The following is a 15,928-nucleotide window of genomic DNA, read 5'->3' on the forward strand; positions in this document are numbered from 1 at the left end:
AGCAATCCCATAACATTTTGTTGATACTTGAGCATATGAAACTGGCCGTTTAAGGCCCTAATTGCCAAGGTTGCAGATGTATAAACTTTATTTCCCCATCTATCCAGTGCCCTAGAATCTCTGTCAGAGGGGATAGGATTTTTTGCTGTTGAGGCCTTAACTCCATATGGACCCTGTGAAATAGTTTCAGGATCAGCAGCAGGGTTTCTAAATAAAAATGTGTGAGTCAAGGACCCTGTAATATCTGTCAGGCTTGCTGGGAGCCAGAGGTAAGGAGTCAGGAGTCAAGCTCGACTCAGAAAACACATTATCCACAATGTCTAAAACAGGGGGTATGGCTAAAGGCCTGTGCTGAGGGAGAAGGAGGAAATCCCTGAGCCTCTTTTTTGATTCTGAGAAATCTTGACTCTTCCAGTGAAAATGCTCCCTCAAAGTATGCAAGGTTTCTCCAAATGAATAATCCTCAGGAGGTGATACAGATGGGATAGGTTCCTCTGCATCAGAATCCTCATAGGGAGGAATAGATAATTCCTGATCAGAAGAGGAATCAGAAGAAATAGAAATCTGATCTGAAGATTCATAATCAGTGTCTTGCCTAGGCCTCTTATCAGAAAGGGGTTGGGAACCCGATTAAGGTAATCAGGTCTTCAGCCATTTTGATCATCTGTTTTTTAGGCATAGCGGCCTGTGCACATGGCTCATGCGTCAGTTTTTTAGCTTTAGAAGTTGCTTTTGTCTTTGGTTTTGCAGCTGTCGTTGGTTTTATATAAAAATGTTGAGGCCTGAATACACCCTCAGAAGCCGGTGCCTGCTCAGCAGCTCCGGACCCATCCGAGGGAGAGACATCCGTAGGTACAATACTTTGAGTATCTCGCGGTGTGCCGGTCTCCACATGGGTCTCGGTAGGGGCCTGCGACTCGAAAGTAGCGGGTATCAGGGGCTGCGAAAGCCCCTCACTGAGTACCGATGAACCGGCGACTGGCTTAAGAGAAGCTTTGTCGTCGGTTTTGGACCTCGACGGTCTGTCTCTGTCCTTTTCTTTGCGTTTTTTGTGTACTCCAGTAGTCGGATTGCTATCTGGCGACATTTCAGGGTAGTTAAATCTGTTTCCAAAATATTTTGAGGCAAAAATATACCGACGCTTAACAGTGCGTTGGTTAAATCTAGCACAAAACCGACAGCCAGGCACATTGTGATCAGGGCCTAGGCAAGGAATACAGTATAAATGGAAATCCTTATGAGGTATTTGCTTCCCACAAGTAATACAATTATTAACTTTTTCTGACTTCGGAATGGAGTAAGAAAAAAGTTTCCCCAATGGGGTACTTATCTTTAGTGAAGACTTCAGTTCTGAAACTCGAACTCGAAAATTTCAGGAGTTGGCCGACTGGCACTTGCGAACTGCTTCTGCTTTGGGCAACACGCGGCAAGAAAGACTAAAGAAAATGGCATCAGCTGCTTGTTTTATACCCCTGACGAACTGACGTCATGAAAGAGGAGACAGCAACCGATGCAGGACCCAAGACTTTGGAATTCAGGCCGACTGAGGGCAACCAGTCAGCAGATTACCCAAATGTAATGACTGCAACAGTGAAACACGAAGAACATCTAGGCTACACTGCAAAAACAGAAGAACCTGAGGAGAAAATAAAGCGTGAGCTACATGCTCTAACGTCTACACAAAAAAAGTATGACTGAAGAGAGAGAGGTTAACACTGTACTAACTGCACATGCTAAATAAACTACACACACTTTTTTTGATATATATGTATAGATATATCACTTATAGAAAACAGAAATGTGCCAAGAAGGCAGGAAAGGCAAGGAAGAACGGTTGGGATATAGAAAAGAAAACCCTAATGCCAGCTACAAACTAAACACAATTAGAGGGAGGAGAAGAGTAAGAAACACTAACTGTAATACTTAAATAGCACAGGATTAGCTAAAGCTTAGCAAGAGAGTAGTCAAAAAAGTACCTCTCTCACTGTTCTAGATCAATCCATCTTATCATAATGGTGGCAAACAAGACCTGGAGTTGGGGATGGGATAGACCCATTATGGGTAGAGGGAAGAGCTTGAGATTTGGATCAGAAGTCTTGTATATGCGGCCAAGTTGGATCCAAGGATCAGATCCTAGACCCATTCATGAGGAAGAATGTAAAGGACAACATCAGATTCAGTGTTGTTCAATCTAATAACTGAACATGTCCCTGAGCAGCTCCAGCAAATGCTACTAAAATGTATATGATACTGGTTTTGACCTCTTCTGGGAAATGCAATATAGCTCAACAGCTGACCAGCAGAATCATTTTCAAAGGCTTGTATGACTCGTACTGAGTCAGTTCTCAAGAAACAGCTTCACTAGTTCATCTCAGAACTGCCATACTTATGCTTCATTTATTAACACTGTAATAATCAAGCCATATCTTAAGTTACAGACTGCTGTGAGTGGCCTGCTATTGTCACTGGCAATCATGGCTTAGGAGAAATATGCAGAAATTCATTAATTTAACTGTGTTTGCCATCAAGATCATAATGGATGTCGATAACACAGCAGCAGTAGATCCATGGTGGTCACCATGTTTTCCTGATGGCTTTACTCCATGATGCTTTACAGCTTACTGTACATTAAAGTATGCTACTTACAGATGGGCAACTGTCCACTTTCAAAGCAGACTGAACTATACAGCTTTAGCCCTCTTCAGTTAAAGAAAAGTTCCCTAAAAATGCACAGAATTAAGTGCACTGCATTGCCTAATAAGGGCGGTGGAATGGTTCTTATGAGTAGTATTATGTATGAGACTAAAATGTTGGATTTATTACAAGATGAAGGGAGATATGTTACAGTATCAATGAACAAGATCAACATAGCCTATAGGTGGATCTGTCTTCTTCTATACAATTTGTTAATGGAAGGAGCAATAGATAAACATTTATTTGAATTTTTGCACAATAGCAAACCGAGAGTACCTTCTATTTTCAGGATTCCGAAGGTACACAAGAACTTAATTGATCCTCCCTTGCACCCTATAGTGGTGGCTGAAGGTTCAGTGACAACCTTTCTTCCTAGATTTTTAGATGTAAAAACTTAAGAGTCTCACTGTGAAAGGTATTATATATCTGAAAGTCTTGAGATTTTTTGAGAAATGTGAAACAAGATTTATTTAATGATAATATAATATTTATTATGACAAATATAGTTAATCTATTTGTTCATAGGTTGGTACTAGGCTATCAGCCCCAGGGCCTATACAAGCCTAGCCATAACAATTCCCTGGCTATTTCTTCCCACACTATTTACTTCCCTGGACCCCTGTCTAGCAGGGCGACTGACGTGATCCCCGGGTGAATTTCCTTTCTCCCATCCAATCGTCAAGGTTCCTTTTGAAGAGGGCCAAAGAGGCAATCTATTTCAGAGTCTGGGAAGTCTCTGGGTCAGGAACCTATCCCTCCAGCATGTTTTGTTTATTGTGATGACAAGGTTTAGATCCCTAGAGCGTGTGGCTCTGAAGGATTGGGATTTCTTTAAGTGTAGCATGTCCAACAGCTCTGGGGTTGTATCTATACCCCACGAACAAGACCTTGAATGGTTTGAAGAAGCTCTAAGGTGAGCTGATTATCTGACACAGAATGAGATTTATGTACTTTTACAACTTATAGAAATGGTTTTAAAGAATAATTTTATTTATTTTCAAGGTGAATTCTTTCAACAAGTGAGTAGGGTCGCTATAGGGGCGAGGTGTGCCCCAGTATACGCAAATTTAGTTTTGTCAATAAGGGAAGAAAAATATGTTAACAGTCAATATTGGGACTGCTGGATACTGTAGAAATGTTTTTTGGACAATATTTGTACATTCTGGATAGATACAATAGAGAAATTTACAACATTTTTTTTCAATATATACCTAATTCTACTGATTTTTTACATTTTACATATGAAATTAGATATAAGTTGAATTATCTTGATGTTACCATTTATAAGGATACAGGTACGTTTAAATCTGAAGTATATAGAAATAAGATATATTCTAATTCATACCTCCATTATACTAACACCCACCCTTTCCATCAAAACAGGAGTATTATCAAAGGACAATTTGTCAGAATTAGCAGGATGACCTCAGAAGAAAATGAGTTTATTACAGAGTGTGAATTTTTAATGAAAATGTTTACTGATAGGGGCTACCCACTTACTGATAATGTTAAGTCCTATTCTCCTGTTAATGAAGCAGAAAAAATATTCTGATTATGAGTGTGCTTTTGTGTCTGACTTTAGTGGTGATTCTGCTATTATTAGGACAATAATGGAAAAGGGATGGGTGAAATTTGCTAATCTATCTGACCTCGGTTTGATTTTCAACAAACCTTTGAAATGCATTTTTAGAAAAGGTAAGAATATCAAGGATTTACTGGAGTCCAATAGTTAGCTGGGAATAGTCAAAGAAAGAGAAGGGGCACATTTAATTGTGGAATGCGTCCGCAGTGTCCACATATTAGTGATGCTGACAGAATATTTATTGAGTCAAGAGACAGGTATGTAACAAGTAAAGCATACAATAATTGTGACAGCAGTGGGGTGATTTATCTTGGAAGCTGCGTGGTCTGCAGTGCATTGTATACTGGAAAACGGAAAGGAAGTTAAGGAGAAGGATATACAAACATATTAACGCTATTCAGAAGAAAAATCAAAATAATGCCTTATTTAAACATATTCTAAATTGTGCTCTAGCTAAGTTTAAATTTTTCGTACTAGAAGAAATACCGAAGGATATAAGGAGTGGTATGTGGGAAACTAAAATTTAGTATAGAGAACTGTATTGGCAAATAGTCCTGGAGGCTAATAAAGAACCTGGGCTAAATTAAGCAGTTTCGCTACCCCCAGTGTTGAAGCTTAGATCAGCTAGACTATAGTAGGGGTGTTATTTAAATGATATTTGTTTTAGATGGATTAATTTATATTTATTTTTACGTAGCTGATTTATTTTAACAGACTGTGTCCACTAGATGGTGTTATAAGTTCATAAACAGCATAAAACAACACAAAGCTCCCTTTATATTATTTTATTTTCTTTTATTTAAAAACATTTTTTCTCTGTTTAATATATTAAATAGACCAAACTTCAGTGCTTAGTTATTGTTATGAGTGGTTGAGAAGCATGTCTTTAAGAGATTCTGGTATAATAATTTTTTTATGATATGTTTTTTTATTTGTGATTGTCATTGGTTGAGTGTTTTATTGAATGAAGTGTTTTATTGGACGTTTTATGGTAACTGAATGGAATAAATTGTGTTTTTGGGAATATATTTTCTCATCTGAAGAAGTCTACAGACAGACGAAAAACTCTGTGACTCAAAGTGTTTTATGTAGTTATTTGTGTGGTCTGTGATCGTTGTTAAAGCTTTTTCAACTGAAGCTGTTGTGGCCATTCTATCAGTGCCTTTTGCTTGATTTTTAGTCGATTTTGGTGCTGTTACTATGTTTTCTTTTGTACATAAAAGTACACTACTTACAGATAGGCAACTGTCCACTTTCAAAGCAGACTGAAGTATGCAGCTTTAAAAAGTTCCCCAAAAAGGCACAGAATTAGGTGCACTACAGTCAGTAGTGACCTCAACCAGAAATTCAAGTCTCTTATCACAGATGTCAATGTTCAACATCTAGAAACATCAGACACAACAGATTATAGACATATTTACAAAATCTTATGCAAAACAGTTTGGCTCCACAAAAGGGGTGGCAAGTTGTCCTAGTGACATCCAGGTAACCCCAGAAACTGGAATCAAACTAGAATATATTGAAAAAGAACTGTGCAAACTGGATCCAAACAAAGCAAAGGGAGGAGATGGAATTAGTAACAATGACCTGAGAACACTTTAGCAAGAACTTACAATACCATTATATCTATTATTCACTACGTCATACAAATATGGGGAGATACCTCAAGATTGGAGACATGTGCTTATTAAACCTGTTTTTAAGGGAAAGGGTAGTAGGACAAACCCAGATTCATATAGACTCAAGTCTACTTTCATGTTGTGGAAAAATAATGGAAAAGGTAATACTGGATAAGTTATTGTCAGAACTGGAAAGGTTGGGGAGTTGAAACCATATATCAGCATGCATATATTGAAAACAGATCTATTACCACTTGTAACATGATGTTCTATAATAATATAATAACAGCTATGAATAAAAACTAGGAAGTAATTTATATACATTTAACTTCAGCATTTGACAGAGTCGTACACATAACACTGATCAATAAATTAATATAGCTAGGTATTGATGTACTCTTGATAAGACAGATAGCTGCATCACTTACAAATAGGACATTGCAAGTGTCATATAGCAACTGGACAGGCGAAATCCTTGGTTATAGTCAGGGTGTCCCACAGGGCTCTGTCCTAGGCCCTTACTTGTTTAGATTGTATCTTTCAGACCTAACTTTTTCATCTGAGGTGTTCTACAGTCTATATGCAGATGACTTGAAATTGGGTAAACTGATTACATGTGTTACTGATAAGGCATGTCTGCAAAATAAATTGACTATTTTGGGCACAGGAGAATAATATGCTGATAAATTCATCAAAAACAAAGCATATGAGATTTGGTAGACAAACTGAAAGGTGACTATTTAATGCAGCACAAAGTGATTGAAACTGTAGACTCATTTAAGGACCTGGGTATATGGGTAGATTCAGCTATGAGTTTTTCTAATCATATCAACCAATTAGTTAATGATAGTTATAGAACTATAGGTTGTAGAAAAAGGTTTATAAAGTCTAGGAAATCAAAAATAATGAAGTCATTGTCTGTTAGTTACATTAGACACAAACTTGAGTATGGAATAACAATATTGAAACCTTAAAAGAAAACAAGCATGAGTAAACTGGAAAGAGTACAACGGAAATATACCAAGGGCATCCATGGATGTGAAAATGTAAGTTATTATGAAAGACTAAAATATCTTAACTTGTGCAGTGTCTCTTGCAGATATCTAAGAGGAGATCTTATTCAGGTATATAGGGCATTTAGGGACAACTACCTCTGGGAATGTTTGGGGTTAACAAAAAGTACTAGAGAATCATCAGATAACCTCTGTAGAAGATTCTATAGGAATAAGAAGTGCACTAACTGGTTCTCTGACAGAGTAGCTGATGCATGGAACAGACTATCAAATTACATTAATAAGTACTAGTTTAGATATTTTCAAGAACAGCCTGGATACTATTGGTAACAAGTGTTTTGGTATATTGGCAAGCTAGAAGGGCATTAATGCCCGTGCTTGAAATATGTGCATATATGTATGTATGTATGAAATTTTCAGCTCATTTTCCAACTTGTTTTTATAAACATTCTACTTGTGCAAAAATGAAAATTTTCCTGTCTTTTGAGAAGGTCAAATTCTGAAATAGACTCTTAGGTACAAATAAATATATTCCCAAGCAATTCAGTAAGCTAATAAACGTCACTAGCTAATAGGATGACTAAAACTGACAAAGCAATCTTAACTAACTATAAATATCTTACTGTGTTTTGTATGCAATGTAACCCAAAGCAAATATCTGACTTACCACATGTCAATCTGTGTAGAATATTCTGACGATCCCAAAAGAACATCTGGAGGTCGATACCATAATGTTACTACTTCATTTGAATATGTTTTTGTTGGAACTGATTTTGCTCTTGCCAACCCTTGACAAAATAAATAAAAGTCAAAATAACATTCACATTTTTATATTAGATATGTACAGACTGGACCACTCACTAAACAAACCTAGCAAAAATACATGCACCATTCACAAAACAAAGCAATCACAAATATATACAATCACTCCATTACTACCTTAGTGGAAAAAAAGATTAATACAAAAGTCATTTTAAAAGGCAGTTAGCTTTGAGAGCCAGTTTCCTTTAGGATCATTATAAACAATTTACAACAATGCCTCCAGAGAGCACAAAATGCGGCACTACAATGGAAGGACACAAAAGTACACTTACATACTGTGCAAGGACTTACTGATAAAACAAGTACACATTCAATGAAACCTGCTTTCCATAGTCATGAACAGTAAATCACAGAATGGGGAGTCATGAATTTAACATAAAATACAACTGTGTAAAAACATTCCTGCTCCATACCCGAAAGCCAGGAAGGCAACAAAGACAAGAGATCACTAAAAAACATGTTAACCAAAAGAAGGAAGATGGACAGCATGCCACCTCAATCTAAAACAGAAAAGCAGGACAAAACAGAGGTACAAGAAATTGATGTAATACTGCAATAGTAATGAGTTGAACATCTATTGATATGGCAAGTTCAGCTGATATGTCCTCCCTATGATCACTGCTGCAGTATTACTAACAAGTGGGAAGAGTTCCAAAGCTTTCTAAATATCAAAGGTAGAGGAATGAGGAGGCTGACATCTAAGGTTCAGTACAAAACTGACCAAGCAAATCCAGCACTAGCCCAGAAATTGCACCAATCTTGTAATGCTTGGCAAAAGTATGTACATGGGACCAAGTAGCAGCTTACAAAATAGATCTGGAATCTAGACCCTTAAAATACACCAGAAAAAGCAACATCGTTGGTAGAATGCCTTTTAATAAAATCCGGAAGCTCCTTACTATGAAGAGAGTAACAAAAGGAAGTGGCAGAAGAGTCTCATTTGGAAACTGCTTGAAAACAGGAATATCCAGCTTTCTGTCCTGAAATGAAATGAAAAGCTGGTCTGATTTTTTTGACAGACTTGGTTTTGTCAAGGTAAAAACCCAGTTGTCTATGAACATCTAAAGAATGCAGAATTCTCTCTCCTTTGTTTTAAGTGGAGGGGAAAAAGGCAATGAGATTAATAGTCTGGTTCAAAGATGGTTCACTGATCATTTGAGGCATAAAAGAAGGATTAGTCCTAGATGCAACTATTGTTATGAAGTACCAAAAAATGGGGAGACACCATTAGAACTCAGTTCAGAAACCCTTTTTGGCAGAAGTAAGAACCACTAACAGGACTGCTTCCAAGTAGAAGACTTTGAAGAAGCAGTGGAAGTGGTTTCAAAATGGGGAAGAGTCAACTACTCCAAGACATAATTCAGGTTCCCAAGAAGGGCTTTTTAAAAAATGGATGACCTCAAAATGTGAATACAGATATGTTTTTATGGAATAATATGTCAGACCTGAATCAAGTGGCTCACACAAGTAGGGCAGAATGATATGAATACCCACTTGATAAAGGTTTCTTTTTGTGGCACCATACTGAATGTGTCTTCCACTTTGAAATGATATTCACTTGTAGCAGATTTTCTAGCCTCTTGTAATACATGCAGCACATGCTCTAAAAAATTGTGCCCAAGAATGATTAAAATCCGATCATCCAGAGGGCTAGATTCAGAGTCTGGGGTTTCAGCTGAATTGGAGAAACCATTTACTTTGTAAGCAAGTCCATTCTGTGAAATAACACATGGTGATTGCCCTAGTCCAGATGAAAGAGAAGGGGAAGCCAATGCTGCGTGGGTCAGAAGGAAAATTCACCAGCAAGATTTTTGGCTTGCCTTTTTTGATTTTCAAGAGAATCATGAGAATTAGATGAAAGGAAGCAGAAGAACAGCATAAATGACTCTCCCCTTCCAGGAAAATGGCACAACATCCATTCCCCATCCTTCTGGGCATAGAATATTTGAACAAAACACTCTGCTCTGACGGGAGGCAGAGAGATCTATCTAATGAGTACCTCACTGATGGACAATCCGCAGGAAGACCTCTCTGTGCAACATATATGCATGAAGGTCTGCCTGGGAGCTGCTCAAATAATCTGCCAGTGAATTGTTCTCTGAAGTGATGTAAACTGCTAGAAGAAACAGACTGTGCTGTATGGTTGTGTCTCAAGGAGTCATTGCCAATTTGCAAAGGCATAATGATCTTTTCCTGCCTTATTTGTTTTTGTACCACATAACCATAGAGTTGTCTGCAAATTTTTGGAGAGGGCCTGGAGACCAGAGGTGATGCAGGGATTATAAGAGTACAATCACCACATCCTTTTCAATGATACTTATGGGGTACTTTCTTGTCCTTTTTAGACCATACACCCTGGACTTTCTTATTCATAAAACAAGCACCCCAAGCCAGGTCTGAAGCATCTGTGAAGAGGTTTTGGCAAAAAGGAGGAACTAGAAAGAGCATCCCTGGATTGAATGATTCCATTTTGATGACTGACAAGAAAGGAACTGGAAAGTTCAGAGGATGAAAATGTTGCATCCAAACAGATAAGAGATACCAGTGAATCGTCCTAGTGTGCAGTTTGGCTGAAGGAATAATAAGAATAGTATATGACATGTACCTCATGGCTCTCAAGAGCTCTCTTGCTGAGGTCATATCTAGAGGAAGGGTCTGAAAGTACTCCTTTAGGAAAATCACTTTTTCCTGAGGATACAAGGCAGTTATTGACATAGAAATTAGCTTGCAACCCAGACACACCAGATCCTGGGAGGGAACCAGGCTGGATTTTTTTTAATGTTTAGGATGAATCCCAGAGAGAGAGAGAGAGTGAGATAGAAGCAAGTTTATTGTAAATTTGTGATCTAGAAAAAGCATTTTGCTTGTAGGAGCCTGAAGAAACAAGTTGCCTAAGTAAGGGGAAATCTGGATTCCCTGAAGCAATAACAGGAGCTGGACACTTTGTGAATACCCTTTGGGTAGTAGAAAGACCAAAGCACAAAACTGAATGCAATATCGTGAGGTAGAATATCTTAAAAACATTCTGTGATCTGGGCAGATTGGGATATGACTGTAAGCATCCTTTATATTCACGGTTACTAAGAATGGTTGAGCAAAAATCAAGGATAGGAGAGACTTCATTTTAATTTTGGGAACCAGGAAAAGTCTTGAATAGAAAACTGTTCCCTGCCGATGAAGAGAGATTAATTCTATTATATCCTAAAGAAACAATTATTTTTAAATTAGAGGGACTAAGTGGAGCTGGTTTGATGAAACTGAAAGAACACCTGAGCTGTGTGAAAGAAAAAGCCATAACATCCCATAAAATTTTGGAATTACTGAGAGAAATCAATTGTCTGCAGTGATCGATTCATAATTGGTAATGGTAGGGAGACTTTCTTGGAAAGAGGGATAAGGGGAGTGGGACACAGAGGTGGACAGTCACGAGGAGACTGGTTTGTTAGGAAAGGGGTGCTTTAACTCCTTAAAAGCATGCTTATGTTTGCCTTGAGACTTCTTTTTTGAATATCTTTTACCATTTTGGCAGGCCTTTTGTTCTTTGAATCAGGATAGAGACCTTCAACCCTTCTTGCATAATTTTGTCCCTCTCTTGAGGATTCTTGAAAATGTCACCAGATGTAGGACCAAAACAAGTACCTTTATCCAAAACAGATGTCGAATCTTAGATTTGACATTCTCAGGAAGGGACTGAAGCCTAAGCCAAGAAAAATCTCTTCAAAACATAACTGGTAGCCAAGATATCAGTTGCATCATGGCTGCATTTAATAGAATGCCTAGCTACTTGAGTATCAGACTTTAACAAAAACATAGCAGAAGACTTATTTTCAGAACCCAGCATATCCCATAAAAGTTTACCAAGATATCACAACAAGGACAAGAGATACATGGTTTTATGTGTCCGAAAGTTCACAGCTCGGAGTCCAAGAGTAAAGAACGCATAAACCTTTTTACCATACCTATCAATATCCCTATCTTTATCCTTAAGCAGGGCATTGGTAAAAAGAAATAGTTTAGTAGGCTTATCAGATTCTAAGGAAATAACAGTAGGGTCAGATGAGGGGCTCTCACAAAAAAAAAAAAAAAAAAATTGTGGGAGTCTGATATTTTATAAAACCTGTCATGGTTTTTGGGAGCAGAAGGCTGGGTTTCAGGGTTCATAGTAGTGACAAATGTATCCTGCAAAGGGTGAAAGGACAAGAGGAATGCCTGATGGTTTTGGAAGTCACATGTACAAAAGATAATATTTTTTTGCAAGTCTAACACTTGTTAGACTTCCCATTGAAAATGATGCATCATCTTTAACTTTACGTTCCCAAATAAAAGTTCTTCTAATTGTGAATCTGGGAACATGGGGTCATCTGCTTTTGACTCATAACTTACAGGTGAGTGACAGAGGCGCAAGCTAAAGAATCCCCTTCAGAATCTGAATCTTCTTCACCTGAAGAATCATCCTTATGCTTCTTCACAAGAGAAGAAGGAACAGAAAATAACTGAGGGGGCTTAAGAAAGATGCGTTGAACAACCCTTGAAAAAAAAAATCACACCATTTTTTATGAAGAATCCTGACAGAAAAGGAGGTGCAGAGATATCCTTAATCTTCTGCTTTTTCTTAGAAGGAAGAAGAGCTTGCACAAGAAGAGGAGGCTTCAACCCCTGAGATACCATAACTAGGGATTTCAGGACTTCCTCCCTGATCAGAATCTGAGGAATGTTGTTGGGCCCCTCTGAAATAATCAGCCTTGGTTCCCCCCCCTTCATAGCTGAGCCAACCATACGATTGGTCGGGGTGGACATGCTAAGAGGCAGCACCTTGTCAGCCTCTGACAGGTTTGTTACAGATGAAACACTCAATAAACCCACTGGGTCCAAGGACTCATCAAGAAGTGTAGTGGGATGTGTGGGTCTGATTTGTGCAGCCAAGGCACTGGGAATTTTTTTTGGCCTTCTTTCTTTGGCATCTAAGCAGGAAAGATTGGACCATTTTATCTTGCACATGCTCCTTTAGTTTTTAATTTTTGAGATAAATCTTAATGGAGGACAAACACCTCCTAAGGGTCAACTAATAAAAATAAAACGAGACTCTGATAAAAGACCGGTGCCAATACAAACTTAGATAAAGTAAACCAAAAAAGTACTGGACCAACACAGCTAGACAAAAAGAAATTTATTCTAAAAAGTAAGCGCTTTCACGGTATACCAAATCGCTTCATCAGACTCTGGGTCTAGAGACTAAGACTAAGGGTCTTGGGGACAAAACTGGCAAATAGTAACAGATTTTATAACTGTGACTGGCTCCTACGCAAAATAAAAATTTAGTATGGTTGTCCCTGTAGGGCATCTGTTTCCCATAATCACATTTTCCCTTCTTAATTCATATGAAAAAGATTAATTCTAGTTAAAAATTAGCAAAAAGAGGACATTTCCCCAATGGGGATACCTATCTACCCCCAGGCACATGGAAGTAACAATGATCATACTTCTGACAGACTGACAAAGAAAAGCATGTTTGGTGTTCTGGCTGGTGGTAGGAAACTTTTGAGATATTTCATGCCTCTAAGCCCCTTATGTACCCCATAGCCCTGGGGTACTTTGGTCATAGTTTGCACTTATGGCACAGTCAGAAGAAACCTAGGCTTTGGCATCCTGTCCAGATGTTATGGCTAGCCCTAGCGGGATATCCCACTTCTTAGTATACTGCAACAATGAGCACAGGAAGGACATCAAATAATAAAGAATAGGACTATCATAATTAGTCCAGAAAAAAATGCTTAGAATTATCTGAAATAGCTACACAAAATTGTCCATGACATAAAAGATTGCAGTAATTCATAAACAATAATATTCATATTTGCTAAAGTGAAACACACCAAAAGTAAACTTAAAAAAGAACATAGTAAACAAACTATTACTATTTTCCCACAAAATAAGCTGACCTGCATTTAAAAACTGAAGGTGTCTGTACATGTAGCAACATTATAAGAAAAAAAAACAGTAGCAGTTGTGTGCTACTTGACTGCAAGAATTTGAGCAGGAAATGTACTAATGCTGTACTATGGTGACCCGCTGTGACCTTAATGGCCAATCCTTAGCATCAACTACTACAGCCCTTCTCTTATGCTGTCTCCAGCAGCAAGATTACTACTGCAAAATATGGTTCACTCTAAAGATCCTGGGCAAAAATCAAGTAAAAAAACCTACACATCTCCAGAGCCCCAGCTACGGAAGGGCAAAGCCAGCAGTTACCCCAAGTGTAAGCTGTTAGGGGATACGACTGACACTGCAATGCACAGACTGCTTCCTGCAAGTTAGGTGTGCGATCACTTTTGTTGGGTAGCAGTACTCATGTAAGGATCTGCAATGTCAATTACTTATATATAAGGCATAGAAGTAAATTAGTATTAGGGCGGCTGCGGTGGTGCAGCGGTTAGAGTTGCCGCCTCGCAGCGGGAGGTTCTCTGGTTCAATCCTCGGCTGGGGTGCCTTCTGTGCGAAGTCTGTATGTCCTCCCTGTGGTCGCATGGTTTTCCTCTGGGTGTTCCGGTTTCCTCCCACATGCCAAAGACATGCTGTAGATGGATTGGACACACTAAATTGGCCCTAGGCGTGCGTGCGTCTGTGTGTGTGTGTGTGTGTGTGTGTGTGTGTGTGTGTGTGTGTGTGTGTGTGCCTTCTGTGGAAGGTCGGGCGTCGGGCTGGCAACTCGACACCGTACAACTTCACTGCCAATCATGAGCGGACAGGTGATCTGCTGTGGCGACCCCTAACTGGGAAAAGCTGAAAGTAGTAGTATGTGTACATGTTAGGAACTTTAGTAAGAAGCTAATTTAGCTCTCTGGTACAGTAACAGCCATTAAGCAGAAATATAAGTTTTTTTTCCTCAGCTAAGAACTGTACATCTCAGCCCTCCTGATGTAATTTTATTTATTTATTTACCGGGAAAGTCTGACTGGACACATGTCGTTTTTCAGCGGACGCCCGGGGAGATAAGCTCCAGTAAAAAGTAGACAACATGTTGACAAGATAAATAATACAAAAATAGTTCAAGTAGCAAACAAATACAACAGTAACAGAAAAATGGCAATACAACATCTAGTAAAAAACAATAGCAAAAACGATAGTTTTATTTGAAAAAGAATAAGGGAAGTAAGTATAGAATGAGTTATATAGTGTGACAGGAACAACTATGACAGATGTGTATAGATATGAGCTAAGAATTATCCAGTATGATAACAAGAACAAAGACAGTTTTCCATAAAGTAAGAATTTAGGAGCGTTTTAAATTGTGTTAAGGAGCAATTAGAGGAAATGTTGGATGGAAGTTTGTTCCACAGTTTAGGAATAACATTTGAAAAGAGAGATTCATCAGCTGAGTTGTTAGCTTTGGTGGTCTTTCACATAACTTTTCACTAGAGAATAGGGTTCTAATAGAGGTATATGGTTGTATAATATTGTTGACAGCAGAGATTTTATGGGCAAAAATAAGTTGTTTATAATGAAGCAACTGAGGAAGTTCTAGCCAGCTAAGTTGTTTAATAGCAGTGCAATGATGTGACCTATGTGAGGCATCAGTAGCAAATGTGGCAATTTTATTGCAGCATGATTGACATTTAAGGTCAGTTTTACGGATGTTTAGTTTTGGGGAGGCATATAACAAGAGTTGACATGACATGGGTACGGGCGATAGTAGCTTTTGAGGATCTAGTTAGGAACTGTCTGTTTCTGTAAAGACCACCTACTTTCTTCTTTGTATAATATGAATGTCAAATTTCAGATTATTGTCAATTTCAATGCCTAACAGTTTTGTATGTCTTATTGGGGTAAAGAATAGTTGTGTAAAATCTTACCATAACCATAGATGCCCTTTTCTTCCATGTTGCAGTATTCTTGGTGTGGGATTTTCTGCCTTCAGGTGACTCGTACGTCGGCTCTTATACAAAAGCTTCAGCTTGGCTGTTGCAGCTGTGTGGGATGTCACACGTAGGGCCATAAACCAGGGATCCTATGTGTGACATCTGCATTCACAATCCTCAGAACATGAAGCTAAGCGGGCAAAGTAGATAGCCCAACACGATAGGCTGCCAAAGGTGACATGTATAAGGCCCTGGGTCTCTTCAATAATGGAGAGAGGCATCAGGTAGCAGTTAGACTGGTAGAGTCAGTGAGGGGGAATGGTGGGTGGGAAGGAATTCTGCAAC

The 15,928-nt window shown here is 38.5% G+C and overlaps 1 protein-coding gene across 1 annotated transcript in view; it reads right to left on the reverse strand.

The window, feature by feature from the left end:
- The window catches only part of CDK17 (cyclin dependent kinase 17), a 1,919,677-nt gene that overhangs the window by 342,057 nt on the left and 1,561,692 nt on the right, over window positions 1-15,928 (reverse strand). Inside the window, exon 12 of the mRNA XM_044087623.1 lies at window positions 7,576-7,696. Within this exon, the coding sequence (XP_043943558.1) occupies window positions 7,576-7,696 (121 nt within the window). The remainder of the gene's footprint in view (window positions 1-7,575; window positions 7,697-15,928) is intronic.

Source organism: Protopterus annectens, chromosome 11.part0, assembly GCF_019279795.1.
Source record: "Protopterus annectens isolate FY-2018-M chromosome 11.part0, PAN1.0, whole genome shotgun sequence".
NCBI lineage: Eukaryota > Metazoa > Chordata > Ceratodontiformes > Protopteridae > Protopterus > Protopterus annectens.